Source organism: Scylla paramamosain, chromosome 2 (genome assembly GCF_035594125.1).
Source record: "Scylla paramamosain isolate STU-SP2022 chromosome 2, ASM3559412v1, whole genome shotgun sequence".
In the NCBI taxonomy this organism is placed as follows: domain Eukaryota; kingdom Metazoa; phylum Arthropoda; class Malacostraca; order Decapoda; family Portunidae; genus Scylla; species Scylla paramamosain.
This window is the reverse complement of record NC_087152.1, coordinates 3,145,001-3,171,680: the sequence shown is the minus strand read 5'-3', so window position 1 is coordinate 3,171,680 and position 26,680 is coordinate 3,145,001. Positions and strand designations below refer to the sequence as shown.

The window sequence follows — 26,680 nt, the reverse complement described above, 5'->3', positions numbered from 1 at the left end:
TCAAGGGTTAATTGGAACGAAGGGACTTGAGTGGCAAGCATCGTGACATTCATGCTGAAATCCTCACTCCTGTCCTCTAGGCGCGGGTCTGGCGTGAAGATAAATACATGGGAAAAGGTTGGTTGCGTGGTGACGTCACTAAAGGCGGAGCTTAGGACAAGATGGCGACGACGCAAAGAAAGACGAGATGCGCTCCAATGAGATGATTACACACAAACACATGCAAACACACACACACACACACACACACACACACACACACCTATGGTCTTTTGGAGTCTTCGATTTCAAATGATAAATAAATGTTGGACTGTTGGACATCAGTGACATGAACAACCAATTTCTTGCCTCTCCCAAAAGAAACACGCAGAACTTGTCGGTTTGTGTGTGTGTGTGTGTGTGTGTGTGTGTGTGTGTGTTAACCATACCACTTCGCAGTGTTCACCTTCACCCTTCCCACATTAAATTCACAACAACGAGAAAAATCTTTTTATGCGTTTACCGGCCACATGACTCACATTTCTACAGTTATCGGCTATTATATGTATTCCCGGCACTGAAGAGCTGTCTCCCGGCATCAGTAAGAACACCTACACACGCTGAGTTCGTATGAGCTGTACGGTTATGCATCACAGTAAGGTGCTACTGATCTCCCTGTGTTTTTATGGTGTTAAAGGATGGTCTCCGCTTGCTCCGTGCCAATCACTCTTCCGTGTCTTATTCGTTCACCAGCTCCTTTTACTTTCTTAAAACTGCTACTCGATTAAAGGACAATTACTGGACAGTCTTGCGTTGTGATTTCCGTTGACTGATGGTTTACCCACAGGTGAGGTAAAGCCAAACAGGTGGCCGCGATGATGGTTGACTCCGCATGCTTGGCAAGAACGAAGACCAGTGCGATGTTCACACCACAGTGACAATTATATTATTCAGGAACATTATATTATATCTATAAGAAATACTCAAGTAATTACAAAAGCTTTCGTTTACACCCTAAGACAGGACCGTTGACACACACACACACACACACACACACACACACACACACACACACACACACACACACACACACAGGTCTCTTTTTTTCAATTTAGACATATGGCGTGCAGTAATTTCACTTGTTATAATGTTACAACATGTTAACCCTCTATTAATGATGTGGTAACGTAACAACACTGATGACTGGACTAAGTTGTCCCGAACTATAAACGTTGTCTTCTGGCGGATCATTATCGACGTTTTCCTTTAAAAAAAAAAACGTCATATTTATTGCCGGTATAAATCACGTTCCTCGGTCGTCGTTGTTGTTGTTGTTGTTGTTGTTGTTGTTGTTGTTGTTGTTGTGTGTGTGTGTGTGTGTGTGTGTGTGTGTGTGTGTGTGTGTGTGTGTGTGTGTGTGTGTGTGTGTGTGTGTGTGTGTGTGTGTGTGTGTGTCTGTGTGTGTGTGTGTGTGTGTGTGTGTGTGTGTGTGTGTGTGTGTGTGTGTGTGTGTGTGTGTGTGTGTGTGTATCTCAAATTTCTCCACTCGTTTCTGTCGACTATCTGTCTTTTCCACGCCATCCCAGTTAAACACTTATTTTTCCAACTAGGTCTTTGTATATCGTTCTTTGTTTATCTAATCGCCCATCTTTCACATTCGGCGCATGACATTCACTGAGTTGCGTAAATGCTGCGTTACAGAGAGGACATAACATTATGCGTTTATCTTCATTACGCTGTGGTTCTTTAGTTTGCTGCTGTGAGAACATCAGGACTCTACGAGATTGCACAGGAAGGATGGAAGCGGTGGAGACGTCACACAAAAGGGAGGGAGTACTGTCGTTTACCACATGTTGTAAAGATGCTCTTATTTCATAACTCTTATTTGCTGACTATAAATAAGCACGCAGCAGTAAGGCACACAGGGCTTCTTAGAATACTTGGCTGAAAGTATTGCTTGTATGTTGTACGAGTGAGGAGATATGGCAGAAGTTTATAATAATAATAATAATAATAATAATAATAGGTTTATTATAGGTTTATTAAACTATTGCAGCATTTAACTAAAAATATAAGTTTAAGCAAGTTTGAGTAACACATAAAAAATGAACCAAACTTCCCAGCATCTTTCTTTCTCCCCTGGATTTGACACATGGGAAAGAGAACGACGAATAAAGAAAACTCGCGTACACAACGGCTGTAATTATGTTGTCTCCGCCTGGCGTCTAAATTAAGCGGCTCACTCCGCACTGTACGCCACCTGTCGGCTCTTCCTGGCCCCACGAGGCATGTTGCGGCGTCAGCTTGTCTGAAGGCTAAGCGGAATCGTTACATAACAGTTATAAGAAAGGAAACAAGAACATTTTCAGTACAAGACAACTTATTATTATCGTCAGTAATATTGAACATTTCCGTAAACAGCTTCCTTCAGTGTACACAGAAGAAGTGTTGAGCCACCTTTCCCTCACAAACGCGGCTATGAAAAACTGGTGTACTGACGCGTGCCAGGTTCTCAAACCTTATTAAATACTTAATAGCAACACGAAGTAGGCATGATAGTTACGAACGCTACTGAGAAAATTGGCCTTTTAAGTCTCATTCTTAAGGTCTACTGTAATAGATATGAGAGGATACTCCCTTAAAAATAAAAGTAAAAGAGAGAGAGAGAGAGAGAGAGAGAGAGAGAGAGAGAGAGAGAGAGAGAGAGAGAGAGAGAGAGAGAGAGAGAGAGAGAGAGAGAGTTACATTCTAATTAGTGTCCTATGAACATAATTAGAAACTAATGCTTTTGCGAGTCTTGTTGAAGTATAAGTGTGCATTAGAAATCTGACTTCTTAAACAGACAGTCTTTTGAATAAAGAAGAGATTTTCAAAATATTTTAATAAACCAAAAATTTTACACATACACACACACGATAATTATCATACTGAAGCCACACGTGGGGCTAATCAATCAACAATTCGGTCATGTATACTGGACACAAGGACTTCGCCTCCAAAGCGCTAACTCACTGTAACACAATGCATTCATGAAGGTAAGGAAAGTGTCACTAAGGGATATGTATTTCTGCAACAAACAAGTCCATCTGAGGTGAGGAAAGTAAAGAGATGATTCTTACGAGTGGAGAGCCAGATTGACTCGTGTAGTGCTGGGGCTCGCGGCGCGTCAAGAACCTCATGGCAAGCGATAGCACCAAATATGGTAATACCAAAGCTAAAACTGAAAAAAGGGAGAGAAAACAGCCTCAGAGCAAAACATCCTCCTTCATTGTGTCCTGATAACTCCCAAAACCATCCGTTACATAACTTTTCGGAGTACGTAGGTAGAGTTTTAAGTTTAATCCTGTCAACAGAGAAGTCGAGTGTAATCTTTTTTGTTCTGTGGTTTGTGTTATGGTGGTTGAGGCTGACTTCTCTTACACGCTGGTACTGTCCACCTTATAGAAATAGGTATGAATACAAACTAGGGACTACGACTTCAGTCCCATAGGGTTGACGGACAAACAGTTCAGCCCGCACACGCACGTGTAATGTATACCCGCACATGTGTTAGAGAGTTTGCGGCAAAAAGACAGAAATGGTCTAGATTACAAAATACGAATGCATATGTTACATACCATGTTTAAAAAGTAAACTTAAATAATCAAACAAATAAATCAGTAAAACATACATGAATAAAGATATACCACAGCCGAGACCGTCCTCAGACAAGCCATTCAAAGGCTACGAAAAATATTAAAAAAAAACATGTTTCGTGGAAATTTATGGTAAAATCATTGGCAATTGTAATGCACCAGTTTTATTTCAATCCCACCAACATAATTTTCTATTACTTGCAATGTGGTTGTGTTACACAGTACAATACTAGAATAATACTCAATTCAGCAAATAAATCTCACAGTAAATACCTAATAATTTTTTCTGCATAACTTTTCTGGCACACATTCAGAACAGACATAATCAAGGTATATACAAACCACGCTTTCAGGTCTTTACCCCGGACTATAGCCAGCACTGGAACACTATCAACACATGACAAACTTTAACCAGTATTGCATCAGTTTCTGACGTCTATATCAAGCATAAGGAACCAAAAACGTAGTTCTTCATGGCCCCACTTCTGAGTAGTTCATGCTACGCCCTTAAGATATCAATAAAAAAAGTTTTAGGTCAGAATACTGACTGTTTAATGCAAGTTGCTGCTAATTTTCTTCAGGACAATGTTTCCCATAAAAAAGAACGTGGAACCATGGATAACTAGCCCACATGTTCAGATATGTATAGATGTATAGTGTATCACTGTCACACAATACACAATATCCTCATTTTACTTCGTCAAGAAAAAAATAAAACAAAGAAAAGTAAAGAAATAAAAATAAATCAGTAAAAAAAATAGATAAATAAAAATATATAAAAAATGAAAAAAATAAATACATAAAATAAATAGATAAATAAGTAAACAAGAAACAAAACCTTTTAGGGAATTTATACTACTCACAGTATGTAGAGACTGTGATTTATGAAGTACCGAGTCATGCTGTGTGGTAGTCTGGTCTGGAAGGCTTTTGGATTAACTGGTTCCTTCCCATCCCGTCAAGGTCACTGGGCACCTCTGATGTGTGGAAATTTTCAAAATCTAGCCACTTTTCACAAAAGGTCCTTATTCCCCACTAGGGGAACAAGACTAACATGCTAACATCATGGAGCCATTCAAAATTATGATAAAATGAAGTAACTAATCAATTTAAGTACACCAGCAAACCATTTATTATGCTTTTCTCACATAAGCACTAAATATCAAAATGTATTAAAGCCTTCATATATATATATATATATATATATATATATATATATATATATATATATATATATATATATATATATATATATATATATATATATATATATATATATATATATATAGAGAGAGAGAGAGAGAGAGAGAGAGAGAGAGAGAGAGAGAGAGAGAGAGAGAGAGAGAGAGAGAGAGAGAGAGAGAGAACAGGGGTGTGCAATGCATTAAGTATCAAAAAACCTGACACAACAAATTGTGCTGTGGTTAGGAGAGAATAATATAGTGGATCCAAGAAGATGATCTCAAATGATGGGAGGACAGAGGGCAGCACCATGCGATAAAACAATTGCAAGGGAAATGAGAGGACTAGAGTGTGAAAGGAAGGACTACAAGGACAGCAATGAAAGGAGACTTTTGTCTTGGCCATCCCCTGAAGGAAGTTCTTAGAAACAGGCACCAGTTAAAGATGAATCTTATAATCTTATAATAATCTTATAATCTTATAATCTTATAAACGTATCTGGTACTTAAATCTAATAGCTGCCATTCAAGATCTAGTTGAAGAAAGGTAATTATTTTCATAAATCATTCCTCATGTCACTCACTATCACAGATGTGCAGGAGTGAGCTACTCGTACTTGTAGCTCATGTACTAAAAAATACCCTAGCTAAAGTGTCCAAAACCACAAAGGAAGATTAAGTTGGCCAAAGCATGAGTTCTGAGCAAGTGTTTCATAGCTAATGTGACTTATATGTCCCAGTTTCAGCTGGATAACCCTCATAGATAAGTTCTTCATTTTAACATTTGGTTCATGTTCCTTTTTTCAGTATTTGCCTTGAAATATAATTTTGAATAAGTAAAAGAACATTGCCTATCACTATGTCAGAAATGATTATATAATTTTGTCTTACTACATCAAATGTACTATCCCTAAAATCACCTATTTATGGACACAGGAAAAATCTAACATAATTTAATCTACTCTGGTGGCTACAATACTATGTATCCATTTGTTTCTGTCCATGCACTCTACTCCTGCACTCCATGCTCAGCACTCATTCACATACATGGAGTGGCACCACTACACAGTGGCTCCTATATATCTGTGCTTGCTGTCTACCCATCATCACAAGTTTTGGTCACTTTCTTCCAACATTTGTTTTTTTTTCTCTTGCTTCTTGCATACTTCCATGTTTGCATAGGATTGAAAGAAACTAGGAATTCATATTAATTTCCCTACTTGCCCTCTCAGCTTGATTAAACACTAATACAAATCTTGCCTGATTTAACAAAGTCCTGGCTATAATGCACTAATTTCAGTAATCTTGTTCAAAACTAATATTTTAGGAACTTAAGAAATAGATACAATTTGACACAGAGAAATTAAGAAAAATGTTGACATATGGCATATATTGTGGAAAAAACATAAAAGAACTAATGTTTGACTTTAGGTAATAATGATCACAGTGATAGATAGTCACAAATGTCAAGTCTAATAAATTACTGAAAGAATAGTTTAAATCAAAGTACAGAATAGCAATCACTAAACTCAATCAGCATCTGAATATTATTTTCTTAAATTCTCCTCAACCATCTTAAAATCATCTTTGACATAAATCTGATGTAGCAAATGATGATGCCTGTCACTGGCACCTCACCCAAAAAGATAAAAATAAGTTGTTGAAAATGTGTCAGTAAAATGTGCAAAATGATGTTTAGTTATACAAAGTAAGCTAGGAAGGGTATCAACTTTAGCTCTCTCCAGACAAGCCCTCCTTCACTTCAATATTTATGGGAGAAAGAATTATGGATATAAATGATGATAGACACTTTATTTGTTGATAGTACTCAAATGCATACAGATGTACTTACTTGTAAATTTGAGCAGTTATAAATAAAGTTCTGAAAAAAAAAACATATGAAGGGTCCTTGAAGATTATCAGCTGCTTATAATTAAGTATTGGCTGCTACTTTCAGTCATCACTATCTTCTTCCTCAGGACAGCACTGCAACACAGAAGATATTCAATGTTAACTAATGCATTATACATGATTTTAGCATAACTGGAAATGAATGGCTCCTCCATGATCAAAACAATTTGATGCAGCATATTCTTGTACATGTTCCTGATTATTTATTTATTTACTTATTTTATTTATTTTATTTTTATTTGTTTTACGTCAAGTTTCCATAGTTTATTTGGGCTGAGATGGTGCCTTCTAACGAAGAACTTTTGCTTTTGGCAGCTAGAAAGCGTTACCCTGAGTGGATGCCCTTCCTACCCCTGGACCGTAGCCAGGATTCAAACCAGTGTGCCTGAGGACCCCTTGGGCCCAAAAGCGTGCATGGTCCCACTGTACTATGTTGGCTCCTTCTTGTATTCCTGACTATATCTCAAATCTTAATTTCTTTAACTCTTAAGCTGATACTATATTAAGAAAATACAGTGGCAACTCATAAATGGTAGCAAAGCCATCTATCTCCTAAAACTTTATATTTCAACCTGAATTTATGCCATTTATCTCAACAACTCCAGTCCTTTAACTAACAGTCTTTAATCCCTCACAGTCTGCTGTAATGTTGCATTTTTTGCTGTCCTTGGTTGTATTTTTATGATTACTATTCTTCTCAAACTCACCTTGGAAAATAAATTGATTTCTCTATCAGTATTCCTATCTTATTTTCTTTTTGGGAACAGCATTTCTACAGACTTTTTTTTATTTTCTATCCCTTGGCCTTTCTTGATACATAAGGGAAAAGAAAAAATGCATGCTTTACTCTATTACAACTTGGCAGAATGATTTTCTGTTCACTATTATCCCTATTCTGTTGAACTTATCAGAATGTTCACTCTTGTCATTCACTTCCATGGTAAATCCTGAAACACTGTCTTATTCTAAATTTCACTCCTATGTTTTGAACTTCTTTAAAGAATTAAAACAGCAGTGATATCCTAAGCAGCTGGCCACCACTTCACTTTTGCACACCATTTTAATAATTATACTAACACCTATATTAGTATGATTATTATGTTATATCTTTACAGACTACAGGTTTTCATAAAACAGTAACATCACTACTCACAGAAAGGTTCTAGTTAGGGAATATTCCACATTTTGAGTAGTAAGGCCAAGGAGCTCTAGCATTATTACATGCCAAACCTATAGTTAATTTTCCCTTCCTCCTTTCTCACTTACAAAGTATTCAATGAAGCAGATGTGATGACTTTCTGTTCTGATCATGAACTGAAGACACAGGAATCCTCGGGCATCCATTCTCACTGACACCTTGAGAGCAGCAGTGAGGGGCTTGATGCTGGGCTTGAGAAGGGACAACCTGTAGCGCTGCTTTAACGTTTGCTTGCACTCAAAATGCTCCACCATCTCACTTTCCATAGAAATTTCTGTCTGAAATTATAATTTTGATTACTTTTAAGCATAGCCAATAATACAATGTCCTAGTTCATAATCTCAAAATATTTAACAGTTAATACTTTAAAAATATTTGAGAAATATCGATTGATGATTGTTACATTATCATAGATGCTTAAACTAAAGGTATGTATATACATAGCAAAAACAGGAGAGAGAGAGAGAGAGAGAGAGAGAGAGAGAGAGAGAGAGAGAGAGAGAGAGAGAGAGAGAGAGAGAGAGAGAGAGAGAGAGAGAGAGAGAGAGAGAGAGAGAGAGAGAGAGAGAGAGAGAGAGAGAGAGAGAGAGAGAGAGAGAGAGAGAGAGAGAGAGAGAGAGAGAGAGAGAGAGAGAGAGAGAGAGAGAGAGAGAGAGAGAGAGAGAGAGAGAGAGAGAGAGAGAGAGAGAGAGAGAGAGAGAGAGAGAGAGAGAGAGAGAGAGAGAGAGAGAGAGAGAGAGAGAGAGAGAGAGAGAGAGAGAGAGAGAGAGAGAGAGAGAGAGAGAGAGAACTGATAACATCTTGATCAAAATGGTCACCTTATTACCCCTGTCAATAACTGTTTCATTACGCAGGAGGTATTCAAGACAATGCTTCTACATTCTAGTGTAGTCCATACTGATTTTTAATTGAAATGAATTGAATTTATTTAATCTGTTCAAACTCTGTATAAAAGTATGGAGCACAGGTCCTCAAACGTAAACAGTAAGCTAGACCTGACAGGATGATGACAAGAACAAACATAAACAAACACAGCTACATGGTAATTTTAGCTGAAAACTTAATAACCAATAACAAGCAAATCTGATCAATTGTACATATTTCTCATCTAAACATACTAAGCACTACCTTTAAAAATAAATCTAATTCTTTAAGAACATTTGCATTTGTGCTTTGCATAAAAGAAACACATTTGAAATTCCATGGCCTTAGTCTATAATAATTATACTTATATCTAATTATGTGACAGTAATTATGATCTAATTATGAGATAGTAAGTATCCTGCTTATTCCAGACTTGCCTCAATTAATGTTCATGTACCATTTACAGATAATATTATACACATACATCCTGATGATCAAAACTGTGTAGCATTTAAAAGTATGTTTAATTATGTAAAAAAGAAAAAAAAAAAGTTTCAAGGTCTGATTCTAACCTGGCTGGTGCCATAGTTGCCAAAAGTGGAAACCCTGAAGTATGGTGCATCAGGGGACATGAGGATCTCCACCATCTCACTTGTGACATCTAGGTCAGTGAAGACCTCCTTCAGGCACTCTGACCGCATGATGATCTTATTCATCACTTCTGAAGGAACAAATCTGGTAGGTATATGGCAGTACCATTAAGTAAACATACCTAAAAAATATTACTCCTGAAATAATCTAACACTTGCAAGTGCCAGTATTAAATACCTGACAACATTTAAGTTGGACAAGTAGCTGAAGTGGTAATATCTACATGCACTAATGCAGCTTGTCTGTGAGTCAGACCAGTATTAGTGATGATGTTTTTAAATAAGTGAAGAAAACAGAAGATGAATCCATGAAAATAAATTGATCAACAGAAAAATAACAAAGAAATGGTCAAGTATGGATGTCAGAGAGAGAGAGAGGAGAGAGAGAGAGAGAGAGGAGAGAGAGAGAGAGAGAGAGAGAGAGAGAGAGAGAGAGGAGACGAGAGGAGAGAGAGAGAGAGAGAGAGAGAGAGAGAGAGAGAGAGAGAGAGAGAGGAGAGAGAGAGAGAGAGAGAGAGAGAGGAGAGAGAGAGAGAGAGAAACTCTAACTGCTATAATATCTGTACTCCTCAAACTTCCTCCAATGGGAAATACATAAATCTCTACTTACCAGTAGCCACACACCTCACCCTAGCATACAGTATTCCTCATATCCAGCTTTCCCCATCTTTACCTCTCTAAATACTTAAATTCTTAAAATCTCTAATTATAATACTCTCCTCAAATTTTCCAAAAGGTCTTCCACTCTAACACTAACTTGGATTATATCCAAGATGGTTTGGTCCTTCACATTCTCTACATAGTATAAATTGATGGTCACCTGTACTGAAAAAATCAAAGTCTAGGGTGTCCTCTGGCTCCTCAGTTTTTATCTCACAGTCAGTAACCACTCCATCCTCTTCTAACCTGGAGAGGGGAGCCAAGTGAATCCTTATCAAACACATAATCTCTTAAAACTGTATTGTATATCAATGATCAACATATTCTCAATACACAAAACATCTTTATCATAAAAGAATAAAAAAAAAAACAATGATGAAAGTACACACACACATATACACATGTATATTCCATTACCAATCTAATGAAAATGTTTCATGAACCTGACTCAGTCCTACTTGTTGATTTGCCAATCACTTTCAATGATCTATCTCTACATTCCTCACCTATTTGGTAAGCTCTCACAGTAGCATTGCACTTTCATCTTACTGTACTGTTTTTGGTGCACTTAGGCTTTCTCAGATCATGTTTAAAAAAGCCCGGCTTTATTACTTCTTGTACAAGACATATTTAACTTCTCTCATTGTTTGAGAGGCTAACTCCCTGAATTTCACCCTCCATGCACTCCAAACTCCTGGTTCTTCTGTTTCTGTATCAGTCACATATTCAAGGTAACAAGGTTGGTCTAGGTATGTGTGTCTTAGAAACTAATTTTCAGCATCACTGTTTTTCACCCTTGACTCTACGGTAGCAAGTGAGTAGTCACCAACTCCTCACCTGGCTGCTCCTGTATTATTTAGTTCCCAATGCAAATATTGGAAGAAAAATTAATTCAATACTGACTTTCACTGCACTACCATAACCTTTCAGCATCCAATTACAATGTAAAGGATGGAATTACTATCCATGACAATCATGCCCACTCCACATAACCATGCAATATTTTAACAATAGCATACCATTCACTTTGTACATTATTACCTTTTTCTTTATTTTTGCCTGTAAGCCTATGGATCCCCAAATCTCTTGCAAGTTGCCAACATTTAAATTTCTTCATAGTTTCTAACTCAACATGAACCAGGTTCAAATCATCTCCATGTGGCTAGTGCATATGTGTGGCTTTGCCTCTCAAGGTAGACAAAAGGATGTCTCTCCAAGTGCGACTAGGCATCTGAACTGACAAAGTATTGTGCTCCAGAATTTAGGTCCCTTGCTGTCATATGTAAGTAACAATCTGGGGTAAAACAAATAGAAAATAAATAAATAAAAATAAATAAATAAATAAAAATAACATCCTCTGGGATGACTATATATATCTACACAAGAAGCAATCAGCAAGAATACACAAGAAGCAAGCAGCTATCTAGGTTCTGCCAGACAGTACCATGCAACTTTCAGGACTGTAGACCTTGTCTGAATGATAGTAAGCCCTTACTGGCATCATCATTATATTGTTTTGCAGGTGTCAGCTGGCAGATTAGCCAATGAAACTGTCTGAACCACAGAGGCACCTGTCATGTCCTCATGCCAAATCATGAAAATTGACCAATGACAGTATATGTGACACATACTATTGCTCGTACTATCAACAAGGGCTGAAAGAAAAATTAGAACTAAGATGAAACAACAACAAAATGATAGGAAGACACACTCCAATACTAGTGGGTAGCCGTGGCCTCTGTACACCATCTTCAAGGAGGGTGTGGCAGCACCAGCAGTGCCCCCACCAAATATGTTGAGGCACTCTATCCATGAAGTCAGGTTCAGCTTGAATATCACCATTTCCTCTTCAATTTCATATTCCTTTAAAAGAAAAATAAATTTGTTACTCATGTGGAGCCAATTTTTTTTCATTTGATTTATTATTACATATCATTTTTAAAAACACAGTGCAAAGAAACATAGCTACTCCATATTATAATAAGACGCTAAGTCCAGCAAGTACTGTTTACATCTACCAATTATTCACCTTATGTCTATGTTGCAAAAACTAGAAATTTTCCTTACATATAATCTATAATGCCTATATACTACAGTACTAGACAAACTTATTATGGTTTCATGTCACCAGTTTATTACTATTACATATCCACAGAACAATAATACCATGAAAAGTGCAAAACATATACTATAACCTGACCTGTCAAGATTCATGCTCGAGCAATACTTATGAAAGGTTGCCTCACACATAAGATTATGCATGAAATCCCAAACTTTGGAATGAGGAAAGACATGCCACTATTTCAGACAGAGTGGAATCAAAAGTTTTTCGTCTTAGCAACTCCTCTCCTCTAACTGACTGTCTTCAGCCTCTTTCTCATCACCACAATCCTGCACCTCTTGCTATCTTCTACTGCTATTTTCACACTAACTGCTTTTTGATCTTGCTAACTGCATACTTCCCCTCCTCTTGTGGCTCTGCTGCACAAGTCTTCCTTCTTTCTCTCATCCCTATTCTGTCCACCACTAATGCAAGAGTTAACCAGTATTCTCAGTTATTCATCCTTTTCTCCAGTAAACTATGGAACTCCCTGCCTGCTCCTGTATTTCCTCCTTCCTATGGTTGCTGTTGTTTTAGTCTTGATGTGAAGATGTTACGTTTTTATTATCACTATGATAATGATAAAGAATTCTGGGTATAAGACTAGTTTTACCTAAAGTTACTGCTTTTATGCAGGTATGGAAGGATGATTATGTCATTGTAGCCAAGGTTAAACTTGTGCATTGCAAGAGCAAGATGAAAAGGTGTGTGGTCACCATGGAGCTTTACAATCACCTTGCACCACATTTCAGGCTACTTCCACAAACTGCCTTACCTTAGAAACCTCAAAATATTGCAACAGAACTAAGGGATGAATTAATATCCAATCCTACAAATGTCAATGAAAATAATGAACATGATCCTTGTCATGCTGTAGACCTGCTTTGCCTTCTTCAGTCATGGAGATACTGAGCTCTTCTACTGTGAAGATTGTTGTTTTGTTTGGGAATTACACCTTTAGAAGGAAGCTGTATTCCCAGTGATGACCCTAAAAATGAAGGTTGGGTCATCCAGGGCAAGTTGTCAGAGGTCTTGGCAGACTTCTCCCCTGAGCACTTTCTGTTCAGTTTAGATTCAGCTCAAACTGTCGTTGCTTGACAAACTCTGAAAACAACACTTCCAGAATGCACCTCAGCAGTGGAACATTGCTGGGAGTGCTATATTGCTCCTCTGAGGAGACTGTTTTGAAGAGGACAGTACCCAACCTTAAATCAAGTATTTTCATGTATATGGACCTAGTCTTGGAGTTCTCTTTATACCATCTTGTGGTAATGAGACCTGAACCAGCAATATAATATAAAAATATTGAGTATATGTGCTGAGCCTCCACCTTTTCACATACAATGAAACATGTCATTCACCAATATCATACCTGGAACAAGTCAGACTCAATGAAGGCATTAGCTTGGGCACACTTGGCATTCTCCACTGTTACTTTGATGCCACTGGGAGAGAGGACAACATTGGCTTGCTGGAGAAAGAAGGAACATAAATAAATGAATGAATAAACAAATAAATAAGTACAAAATTTAGAAAATTAACAAATAAAGTTTAAATTTATCAGTTACCAAAATGGCAGAGTTGATGTAGCAATGAAAGATACCATTGGTTTCTTGTTTTCTTTTTGATAATGTTATGGAGGCAGAAAAGAGGTTGTGTGGGTGTGATATAAAGTGTGTTGAGGGGTGGGGCTAGGTGGGACACTACTGTGTGGGTGTGGAGTTACACCTGTTGGCCCCTGCTTTCTTGGCTATGTGCAGCGAGCCAAGGAGTGTGAATGAGAGAGACTTCCAGGTTCCACACTCATCAGAGAGAGATGGCAGGCAGTTGTTTGAGTCAATTGGCAATGAGGCTCAGAGGGGAGATGTCCTGTTGAGTTGGTAGCCAGACATGGATGTGAGCAGAGGTGGAGCAGTGTAGCAGAGGCAGCAGCAGCGACGAGACGAGTCCTTTGTTCACACATCTAGAGACAGCAGCTGTGGAAGCCCTAGTAAGAAGACCTGAGGTAACGATGGGTGCACACGTGATGAGCAGAGATTTAGTACCTGGATTTGTGGCGGCCAATGCAATATGCTGTGTAGGCCAGAGTTCTCTGCACGTGTTCTCTGACTCTGTTCTCTGCACGTGTGAATGCCTCAGTGACTCTGGTTGGCGAGTGTGTGTGGATGGTGTGTGCCACACTTAAGACTCAGTGTTCTACCTGGTGTGAGTATTTGTGCCTGTGGTGTCCTATGAGACATAAGATAACTGTGCCCTGTTCTCTAGTGAGGAAATATGCACCTGTGCTGTGCATATAGTCACTGCATGTCTTTCTTGCCTCTTACTCCAATATTACACCAATCCCTCTGAGTTGCTTCCACCTGCATCACCTGATGTCAGAGTGAGTGCTGTCCTAACTTCTCCATGTGAGTTGCTGCCTGCCCAGGTAAGAGTGTTACTAGTGGGTGACCAGCTGTGGACAGCAGTGTTAGAGGTAGGTACCACAAGTATGATTCAAAATATAATTTATGATGTTCTACTAAATCCTTAAGCTACAAACAATACTTTGCATGAACACTTGACCTTTTTCATTTAAAGAAAATATACACAGTACCAAATAATTAAAAAAAATACCAGAAATGGATTTGACAGAAAAGGGTTAGGTCAGGATAGATAATGTTAGGTTATGTTAATGTCCTTAAGAGGTGGCCCATTCACATCCTCTGGTTAGGTTAGGTAAAGTTAAGTTAGGCTAGAAATTTCCCATTTTCAAAATATGGCATCTCATCCTTGAACCTTTTGATGAATGTCCAGATTTGGCCTAATTTGGCTTCCCCCACCCTAACACCCTGCTTTCCCACCAGCTCCCCAAGGTTGTTGGGATAGAGAAGGATAAGTAAAAGATAGGATGGATTTTGTTAAACTGCACAATTTTTGTTAGATCTCGAGCTTCTCTCGATTAACCTCTGCAATTGAAATTTGTATTAGGTTTAATTTTGGTTTGGTTTCAGAGGTATACATATATATATATATATATATATATATATATATATATATATATATATATATATATATATATATATATATATATATATATATATATATATATATATATATATATATATGTCTTTTTTTTTTCCAAGGCCAATATTTTTGTCTCTCTCCTTTAGAATGTTATTTTTGTTATCAGTGTGGTTTAGGCACCTCATAAAATTCACAAAACATTTTTACAAGTTTCTGGAAAACAAATAGTTACCTCCACAAGAAGAGCATAAAATTTTGTCTAGCTTTTCTCCAAAAACAACCACCAACAATTAAGGAACAATTACCAATGTTTTAACATTTGGAGCAAACTTTTTACCAAAATATGAACTCTCTCTATCTGTCCAAGCCTTGGTGCTCTCCTTGATAAATTTCTTTCACTCCTCTCTTCAATATGATTATACCTGCCAACATGAACCGAAAATCAAAATTAACATGTTAGGGAACCAAGACACCGATAACAGTTGGGTTAATTTAACAGTTTGTGATAAGAAGAGCTAATAACATATATTTTTCCTTATCTAATAATGATTGTGGTAAGTAGTGAACATCCGAATGGGACAGGATTGTCTTCCCCGGGGGCGACTCATTACTCACGTCTCGGAAGTTCATGGTCTTCAAAATCTGTAAGATATTCTTGACGTTATCAGTTTTTGCTCTAAAGTGACCATCGTTTATTTCTCTCTCCTCTTCGGGGTGTATGGACATAGTGAGGCAAGGAAACAGCTAACACCAGCCTGCCTCTGTCGTGCGAGACCCTCCAGCTGCGACACACACACACACACACACACACACACACAGCATGTGAAAGACGGAGCAACAGCGCAACACACACACACACACACACACACACACTTCCAAGATACTACTACTACTACTATACTAATATATATACTAATATATATATACTAATACAATATACTAATATATAATATACTAATATACTAATGATGATTATGACTATATATATATATACATATATATATATGATGATTATGATGATTATGACTATATATATATATATATATATATATATATATATATATATATATATATATATATATATATATATATATATATATATATATATATATATATATATATATATATATATATATATATATATATATATATATATATATATATATATATATATATATATATATATATATATACGAGTATATATATACATAGTTGTGGTAGTTGTGGTGGTGGTGGGGAGGATGGAAAAGACTGGGGAGGTGGAGGAGGAAGAGAGGGGCTGGTGATGATGGAGCTATTGACGTGGGGGAGGCACTGGTCATGGGAATAAACGGGGTATGGGCTTGGTTTCAGTTTTATTCCTGAGAGAACATTTGTATACACTTTTCAGAATAAATGCAGTGTTCGTTATGACCAAGAACATGGTCTTGCACTGTCATTGTATATTATTTACATAAGTTTTTTGCCAAGCGAATAAGTTGAGATTTCTTGATTTTTTTTTCATTTATTATTATTATTATTATTATTTATTTATTTATTTATTTATTTTTTTATTAGCAGATTATGTCAAGGATTTGTCACTTTTCAACCGAATATGACCATGCAAATTCTTCTGTTCAAGAACAGCGGCACGATGCTGTTCTTTGAGCTGTTCTATTAATTATTTGGTGCTCACACTGGTGACTCCATGCCCAGGAGACGCTATTGTCCCTAAGCCTAATTTCCTATGCCAGCAGTCCAGTGCGGTGATTGCCAAAACAACCCTGCTCTACTCTGTTTATAAGAGATGGAAGACCACAAGTGTAAATACTTTTACTATTTTATTTTCCGATTATGTTTTTAGATAAATTTAAGAAAGGATTTATTTAAAAAAAAAGTATGGCTAAAGATAAGTGATTGCAAGCATTCCACTGGAAATTAGATTTAGTAGACATAATACGGTGCATTATATAATAAGTAAAAGGAAATGAATTGTATGAGTAAAAAACAAAAACAAAAAAACAATCAAGCATTTATTATACAAAGAATACATATGCATAACTCAAGTAATGTTGGCAGATTTATATTCTGCAGACTATATGTGATTACATTCTTTACTGACCTAATCAAAAGTCTTTGCATTTCTGTTCACAGGTTCTTTATTAATTTCCTCCACATGAGAAATTAAAACTTGCAAGTGTTTTGAGTATCTGAATTGTATTGTTTTATAATGTATTGACAAGTAATATAATGGTAATGCAAATGGCAGCTTTGCTTACAATAGTAATGTACCACAACGTGGATAAGTAATGTACCACAACGTGGATAAGTAATGTACCACAACGTGGATAAGTAATGTACCACAACGTGAATAAGTAATGTGCACATCTTATTCAGATTTTCTCGTTTGTCTCACCGCCTCCTTCCCTCAGCACTGCTGTGAAGTCTGCCGAATCAGCAGCTCCTCGACTCAGCACCACAGAGCATGCCGTGGCCGCAAGGACTGCTGCGAGGCGGACAGAAGGAGGGGAGACCACAAGTGCTGCGATGGGCAAGATTTGTACCATGGAGAGGCGTGGTAAAGGTGAGGTTTCGATCTCATTGTGGCGAAAGAAGATCTGTTCCGTGAACAGTATAGAACACTTCAGTGAATTACGTAACAACCATAGAAAGTAGAGCAAAAATCACTACTTCTACAGCTGCTGGTGCTGCTGCTACAAGTAGTGCTACTGCTACTGTCACTACTACTATTACTGCTATTACAGCAGCAGCAGCAGCAGTACTACCACCAACACCAGCAACAACAAGAATAAATATAATAGGATTGATTTATATATATATATATATATATATATATATATATATATATATATATATATATATATATATATATATATATATATATATATATATATATATATATATATATATATATATATATATATATATATATATTGAAATTGTAAACTAATTAAATGAACAAATGGCTAAACTAGAAATTAATTGGTAAAATATCGGAGCACATCACAACCACTAAAGTACCCGAGCTGCTCTGTGAAGCAAGCTGCCTCAGGTTTAAATTACAGACACATTTATCCAGCATCTGAGAGAAACTTAGGATCGGAATCTCAACATAAAATAAGCCTTTCCCCTTCCACTCATGATCTACAAGTTGAAAATTTCTACGGGACAAAGTCCTTGCGGAAATAGGTTCTTTAGTTTGACAAGAATTTAGCACCTTCTATGAAAATAAAAAAGGAAAACCCGACGTCACATCACAACCACATCTCCGCGGCCTTTGAAAACTGTCAATGAGAGCCTGAACAGTTTCAAAACTCGGCCACAGAACACTCACCTGGTTGGCGCGGAGGTAAATTGGATTGAGGATGAAGACGAAGAAGAGGAAGAGCAGCCCAGGGAGAATGATGGTGTGCATGAAGGAGAGGAGGTAAATATCCACCCACTTAGCGGCGCCCCAATGTCCTTGGCCATGGCGACGAGCACCCGGCACGTACTCCCTCATCCCGCCATAGGTCTCCATTGGCCTCACACTGGCGAGCCCTGAAGGCTTGCGATCAGCTGGTGGCAGGAAACCTGGCGGCAAAATAAAAATATTGTATTACTCTTGCTCTTTGGATAAATAAAGAAAAAAAACAATAACAAAAAAAAAAAGAATTATAAAATGTACATGACAACTATTTATAATTGAGAAAAAAATATATGGTTCTCAGAAAAAAAAATACGCAGCTGTATAATATATACGTTTTCATGTTTTTTTATTTATTTATTTATTTATTATTTATTAGCTGGTGCGAGTTACAATATAGTTGTCTGCTGCTGCTGATGCTACTACTACTACTACTACTGCTATTACTACTACTACTACTACTACTATTACTACTACTACTGTTGTTGCTGTTGCTGCTACTACTTCATACAAGCTAATTTTCTCAGTTTCTTTCTTCTTCTAAATATTCCTTCATTTCCCACCACCACCATCACCACCACCCCCCCACCACGCAGAGGCCAGGCAGAGAGGGAGGCTTACCGCATACTGAGGGACATGTGAATTAACACCTATCTATTGTGTATCTCTCTATTAATCCCCCCACCCCATACTCGTCTCCACCTATACTACTTCCAATGGCCCCACTGCTCGTAATTTACCCCTACATCTTATACCCCCCCCCGCAACTCCAGAACTTCACGTCCCCCACACTTTCATCTAGTAGCTTCATGTATCACAACGCACGCTATAACACCCTTGACGCACTTCTAATATCGCAGTCCCTCCCCAAAACACTCCAGAATCTTTTGTCATACCTCAAGCACTCTGACATCCACAATAATTATCGCCAACATGCCTACAACACCCTCAAAGCGCCAAAGCAACCCAATCACACCAACATATACCAAAACATCCCCAAAACACAATCAAAACACACCAAAAACGCTTCAAAACGTTTACAGATATGTCTAAAACACCACTAAATATCCTTAATACATTTTCAAACACTCTAATATGCCCAAAACACAAAATACTTCCTAATACACCAAAATCCACCTAAAACACGCCAAAACACATCTAAAACGGACCTAAAACACCCACAAACCTACTTAATATACTCCTATATTAAATAATAATCATGATAATCACAAACAAAAATACGACATTTTCAACAAAGACAAATATTGCAAAGAAAGACAGGGCAACACGAGGAACTAGCTAAAATTGTCTTTTTAGGTATTTTTCTGTTTTGTCTCCACCTTCTTTTCCTTTCATTTCTCCTTTCTTCTTTCTCCTCTTCCTCTATTTCTCCTAATTTCTTACTCTTCCACCTTTTATCTACACACCTGAGTTTAGAAACAGCTGGAAAGACCTGGAAAACACTGGAATTTACGCTAAATATTGACAAGGAGAGACTGGAGCAGAGCAAGTCCTGTGTCTCTGATGACGTCACAGAATATTTACGTTAGTAACGTATTTCATTTTGAAATTGACCCCTCGCAAAAATTAAGCTAGACTGAAATACCTTATATATTTTGAAAGGCCATGCACTTTAACTAATACCGGGAATATAGAAATATTTCAAGCCTCAGTAATAATAGATTTTTTAAACAACTAGCTGGAAAATTATTGGAACAAACACAATAAAAAAAAAAAAACATTCTAAAGTCCACAAATTTGATTTAACACGAACGGAAAACACTTTAAAAATTTTTAACTATTCTTACAAACAATCAAAACTTAGCTAGCAGCTTAAATAAATAAAGAAAAAAAAAAAAAACGTAACTTTTTCCACTTTTAAACATGCCTACAAATCATTTCAAAAGTCCATATATTTAGCTGAGCAGAAATAAAACACACTTTAAAAACCATAAACAATTTTTTGAAGCAATAAAATCTTAACTAGAGTCTCAAATAAAAAAAAAAATGTACGATGCTATTAAAAAAAAAGCCGAAAAAACAATAGTTATTTAGACAACCTCATAATCAACCTATTTCCCTAACAGACATTGAAAACATTCAAAACATCACTAAATATTTTTTTTTAAACCATAAAAACTTACTTATGAGCCAAAACTTAAGGAAATAGAAATAATATTGGAATCGGGCCAGGCTCTGGCAAACCATCATGGTGGCCTGGGGGGACCTCAGCTGAGTACAAAGATGGCCGCCACTTTTTCTTCACTATCATTTGGGGTTATTTTGGAGGTTATTTATCTATTTCTCGATTGATTTTGGCTGCGCGCGTGTGTGTGTGTGTGTGTGTGTGTGTGCCCCACCACTTATCCCACCTCCTCCTGCTCCTTCCTGCCCGTGTCACCCCACTAAGCTGGACATGTGGCTTCATTTTGTGACATGACTTATAATAAGAGAGATGAAGCATACATATACATATATATATATAATAACTGAGAATAGGGATGATCTGCCTCTACCTCATCTGACAGGTTGTTTACGTATTGACTACCTTTCAATTTTTGGCTAGATTATCAGCTGTTTCCAGACTCAGAAGTGAAGAAAACCCAAAAAAGTAAATCAATAACCACAAAACATACTGAATTAACGAATAATAACAGCTTAAATAAGCAACTGAAAGACATTACAACCCGCGGAAAGAGGAGGGTGTTACGGTGAAGGGGGTAAGGCTGACTGAGACAAGGCTGGTACCAATGTACTCACCTTACGTAGTTGTAGCCTCTCTGGCGCTGCTTGATGGTGCTTGATGCAGGAAGAAGCTGCCGGAAACACGGAAACACTGGTTACAAGAGTATGTGTAGCAAGACTGACCAGTGTCGCCCTACCTCCCTAGCGCTACCACCACCGCCACCTGCCGTCACTGTCTCTCAGCCCGCCCAGCGCGCGCACAAACACACACACACACACACACACACACACACACACACACATCAAAGCCAATATGTAATTTTTCGTGAATATTCTCATAGTGTGAAGAAGGACTAAATAGGAAGGAAGAGAAGGAGGAGGTAGAGGAACAGAGAAGAGGGAGGAGGAGGCAGAGGGAGGGGCAGAATAAATAGACAAAAAAAAAACGTGACAAACATTTCTTCTTAAAAAAAAAAAAAAAAAAAAAAAAAAAAAAAAAAAATATATATATATATATATATATATATATATATATATATATATATATATATATATATATATATATATATATATATATATATATATATATATATATATATATATATATATCAAAATAAGATAAAGAAAGAAAGAAAGTAAAAAGAATAAAGGAAATAAAGCAAGCAAGAAGAGAGGGAGCGCGCAGCCCACTCCATATTAAATACCGAGCCCCCTACCACTCTTGGACAAAATCAGGGAGAATCTTATAAAAATGTTGTTATGAACGCGTATAAGTAACAGTTCTGTAGCTGAGCACTTGAGCAGGCTGTGTGTATAGAGTAGCCTCATATGAGTATTGTGAGAGTAAGCCAGCTAGCGGCGTTGTGTTGTCCGTTGTTTAGAGACTGGCCTCGGTATCTGATGGAAGGAGAGCTAATATAAGCCTATCAGGTCAAATAATATAAATATCCTAGCTTCTTCACTGCTCTTTCCCCACCCCATATGTAATATACTTCCTCGACTCCCTAGTGACGGCGACGGGAAACCCGTGCAGGCCGTGGCGTGAGGTGCATGCGAAGACGCGGCTTAGTGGCAGAGAAAGAAAGTAATAGAAATATCCCCTTCCATGACTAAGCTCTCTCACTCTCTCTCTCTCTCTCTCTCTCTCTCTCTCTCTCTCTCTCTCTCTCTCTCTCTCTCTCTCTCTCTCTCTCTCTCTCTCTCTCGATGTGTATTGTGATTCTATAATGTGAAGATCGTTTGAAAGCAGAAACCTTCACTCATACCGGTCTGGTGATGTAGGGGTGGCTAGCGTGCTCCGTTCACAGCTGCGAGGTCCTTTAGTGATCTTCCAACCCGGCAATCCCTCCAAGACGCCCTAGGTAAGCCAGCGTGGTGTGGCATATGCCTGAGTGCTCCTTAATAACCTTTCTGGACTTATACAGTCTGACCATGATGATAATGTTGATGGTGGTGATGATGATATGAAATTAAAAGATGAATCGCTTTGTACGGCCAGTCTGTATTGGTTAATGTTGTGTAGATTTTCTTATATGTATGGCGGAAGTGAAACCATAAAATCAAGAGGAAGGAGAAACAGTAATTCTTCAGTATCATATGAGGGGCGTGTGTTGGTGAGACGTGGCTGTGTGTCATTAGTCCTCCTTGGCTGATAGCATAAATAGACGTCATGACACAAGATAACCAGTCCGTTAATTGCACCATTCATTACATTCATATTATCAATCACGAAACAATGCTGTGAGTCTTATCTTCATAATGACACTCATCTGTAATGTCGACCTACTTATCTCTCTGCAGAGCCTTCACCTGCTCCTAGACTAGTGCACGCGCCATACTGTACCACCAAGCCTATTCCAAAGAATTTTCAGGCTTACATTGTCACTGTTACGTGCAATGCTGTCATGGAGTGAAGTTGATGTCAGTATTTCTTTTGTGGTCTGATGTCTGGCGCTTTTTCATCTCATTAACTTAATCTTTTTAAAACTTTACGTCGTGTGAGTGTCATGTGGGTTTGAGTTGATGTTACTTTATATAATGTTTTTGTATAATCCCTCAAAAAAATCATGTTACCTGTATACACAGCGTCAACATGCTCTGTATGTTATAGTCTTTCATTCGAAGCTTGCACCTGGTATTTGGCAATGCTATGGGTTTTCATAAGAACCATTTCTAAAGACTGAAAAGATTATAGGTGGGATTTTCGAAATGTATATCTTCCATTGATGATACAGAAGCCTTCTTAAACTATCCTTGAAAATTCCAATAACTTTAACCAGAGTTTGTTAAAAGTATCAAACATATGTGAGAATGCAGTCATTGGAGCTTAACAGATTTTTGTAACAGCGTAGATGACTGGTAACTCCCTCTGCCCCATGGACTTTCAGGCTACGGGACACGAATGTAACTCCAAGGATAATCGAAAGGGTGTTCATGGTTACGTGCAATGCTAAGTCATAGAGTGCTGCCAACATCATTGCCTCTTTCTGTTAACCTTTCCGTCACGAGAGTGTTTGGTATCGGAAGGTCTCGTCAGTATACTCGAGCTGTTTCGTTAGTCAGCTATCATAAGACTCATGCAAGTATCCATTTCCCTCAATGAAACACCATAACAAAACCGCAACAAGGGTGTTTTCATTCTGGTGATAGTTTAACAAAGGTTCTGTACCGCCAATAAAAAAAAAAAAAAAATATATATATATATATATATATATATATATATATATATATATATATATATATATATATATATATATATATATATATATATATATATATATATATATATAAATAAAATAGAACAGAATAAAATAGAATAAAGAGATAACACCTTATAAGGCCAAAATAGAGGTCAGTGAGTTTGGGAGTCAAGTTCCTTGTTGCGATACCATAATTCCACAAATCAGTCCCGAGTGAGTGACTAATGCAAAGATGGAACACACTGCTTCCATTACTTGTACTGATAACATGATGGTAAAATGTACGATTAATTACACACACACACACACACACACACACACACACACACACACGGTCCTCTTCTGCGCAAACTCTACATTTAGTTCAGCCATTTTCTTTCCTTCCTCCTCCCCGTACAGTTGAAGGAACTTGTCTCATTGTTCATAGGGACTCCGCGAGAGGAACACGGAGGAAAAAAAAAAGCTGGTGAGCGTAAAAGAAATGTTTCATACTGTTTGGTTAATCTTAATTCCATTACTTCAATATGTTTCGTGATTAAGAAACAGAGCATCATTATTATAGATATGATTCACCTGCATTGTTTGGATCACTAGTATCATATTTTCATGCAAGTGTCTCTTAGATTGGTGAAACATGAGTACACAAGCACACACAGAGACTACAAGTATCATACCACTGACTAGTGTGCTGCGTAGCTTTCATAGCGATGATCTTATTTTCCTGCTAAGCGTTTGTTTCACAGATATACTGAAGGAGCATTGATTAAAGGACCAGTTTCCCAAGGTTGAAATAGACAATGGATATAGCTTTCTACTAAAAAGACTAGCGTTCTATTTTGCGAGGCGGCACCCGGTCAAGCTCCACCGAGTCTCTCAGAAAGTTCAATCCTAATAACTTATGCATTAGTTCACAAAAATTGTCGTCGACGTAATCATGTAAAAAGCGACTAGAACTGAACTGGTTAAATTTACAAGTTTATAAGTTTGTTTAAGAGAAAAAGTTGGAGAAGTTACAAGGAAGGATAGGAGTAAAAGGTAAACTCAAAGAAATACAGAGACAACAATGGGATACAAGTCTAATTTTAAGATCTAAAAGAAAACTATTTCCTTGGACCATGACACCCAGCTCGAGTTTTGATCGCTGCCGCATCGATCACGAACCAATTCCGCTGCCCATTGTGTTCCTTGAATGGTCTATAAATGAACAACTAGACATTCCATTGTGCGACTCAAAGTGGAGGAACCTAGCTGGCAGTTCTCACGAGCAAAAACGATGGCTGAGTATCAAGACGTGTACTCGTACTGGCGAAGATAAAAAAATAAAATAAATAAATAAAATAAATAAATAAATAAAAAAACGCGCTCTCGTTGTCAATGGTCCATCACTTTCCAACATTTAAATTTTTTGTCAGTTATATTATGTTTAATTTTTGTTTATTACTATTTTTAAGATATAACCTAACCCAGCCAGAGATGTAGTGGAGTGGGAGCCTACAGTGGTGAGGTGCGCATCATATCAGCAGACAAGAGAGTTTCGTGACAGTAGACCTGCCTTCCTCAGTCTGCCATGCCTGGTTAGTAATTATTCTATATTTAACTTTCAGACGAGCGACGAATAACATGGACAAAAATGAGGCAGAGGGATGGGAGAAGGAAGACGACAGGAGATGGGAGGAAGAAATCTCCTTAACCTCCAGGGTGGCAGATTTCTTCAGCTCCACAACCATTCACGGAGTCGGCCGCATCTACAGGCCAGTGGAAAATTTAACTTTTAACTATTTGATGAATCAGTTGGCTTTCATGACTATAATTATAAGGTCTGTCTCTGTCCACTTTCGGTTTTCACGTTTCCTCTAAGCAGTTTCTCCTGACGCACAATAATGTTAATTAATGTACTCAGAGAAACGCAGGTAACCATTCCACATACCGTACGTGGACTATTACTAATGAGTCCTCAAGACCAAATTTCCTGGTTGTGTGGATGAGTATTCCAGTTGGCACGTGGGGTGTCTGATTCTCTTCCCATCCCTGCATGCGGGTGTCATGTTTCTTAGTGATTTAAGATTCGTATTCTCAAACGTTTTGGCGTCATATCTCGACTACTTTTGGTATTTTAAAGAAGTTATCGGGACTGTAAGTGTATTTTCATGCTTTCAGTCTTAATTAATTTAACAAGGATTATTTAATTTAACAAGAATTATTTGCTACTAACTGAAAAAAAAAAGAGCAGTACGGGAATCAGGCTAATCATCTCTGGCTTGTAAATGTGGTTCTGATGAAAATTCAAAGCGTTTAGAATACAAGCCTCGGTGCCCAAAAAAAAAGATTCGACTTTTTCGTTTTAACCTTCCTGTCAGAAGACTGATCTGCTGCACTTCAGGTGCTTAAGCAAATTTATATATATATATATATATATATATATATATATATATATATATATATATATATATATATATATATATATATATATATATATATATATATATATATATATATATATATATATATATATATATATATATATATATATATATATATATATATATTTTTTTTTTTTTTGTCTTTACAACAGGGTTGACCAGTGGTGGCGGCGGGCTATGTGGTTCGCCTTGTGGGCGTGCATGTCAGTCTGGGCCATTTACCAGCTTTGTAGTGTGGCTGTGGACTACGCCAGGTACCCGAAGACCATCACTCGAAGCGTAAATATT

The 26,680-nt window shown here is 37.4% G+C and overlaps 2 protein-coding genes across 2 annotated transcripts in view; both read right to left on the bottom strand.

Annotated features, from left to right (window-relative positions):
- Nucleotides 1-6,588: 6,588 nt before the first annotated feature.
- LOC135108525 (cell cycle checkpoint protein RAD1-like) lies at nucleotides 6,589-16,017 on the bottom strand. The gene is made up of 7 exons (XM_064019633.1): nucleotides 15,798-16,017; nucleotides 13,552-13,650; nucleotides 11,790-11,941; nucleotides 10,239-10,324; nucleotides 9,341-9,489; nucleotides 7,973-8,182; nucleotides 6,589-6,781 (listed from the first exon to the last, which is right to left on the bottom strand). The coding sequence occupies exons 1-7, from the start codon at nucleotides 15,906-15,908 to the stop codon at nucleotides 6,749-6,751; spliced, it is 840 nt and encodes a 279-aa protein (XP_063875703.1). The 5' UTR covers nucleotides 15,909-16,017; the 3' UTR covers nucleotides 6,589-6,748.
- Nucleotides 16,018-17,181: 1,164 nt separating this feature from the next.
- The window catches only part of LOC135108518 (uncharacterized), a 46,359-nt gene continuing 36,860 nt past the window's right edge, over nucleotides 17,182-26,680 (bottom strand). The window contains exons 3-4 of the mRNA XM_064019621.1: nucleotides 18,517-18,755; nucleotides 17,182-17,779 (exon numbers count right to left, since the gene is read on the bottom strand). Of these exons, the coding sequence (XP_063875691.1) occupies nucleotides 17,555-17,779; nucleotides 18,517-18,702 (411 nt within the window). The 5' untranslated portion in view covers nucleotides 18,703-18,755 and the 3' untranslated portion in view covers nucleotides 17,182-17,554. The remainder of the gene's footprint in view (nucleotides 17,780-18,516; nucleotides 18,756-26,680) is intronic.

What these genes read in the sequence shown, in the direction of transcription:
- LOC135108525 (XM_064019633.1), bottom strand. Translation starts at nt 15,908, where the DNA reads ATGTCCATACACCCCGAAGAGGAGAGAGAAATAAACGATGGTCACTTT. An exon ending in GCAACTATGGCACCAGCCAG is followed by an intron (nt 8,183 to 9,340) that starts GTTAGAATCAGA and finishes TTATAATTTCAG; the next exon opens with ACAGAAATTTCTATGGAAAG. An exon ending in TCTGCTTCATTGAATACTTT is followed by an intron (nt 6,782 to 7,972) that starts GTAAGTGAGAAA and finishes TCTGTGTTGCAG; the next exon opens with TGCTGTCCTGAGGAAGAAGA.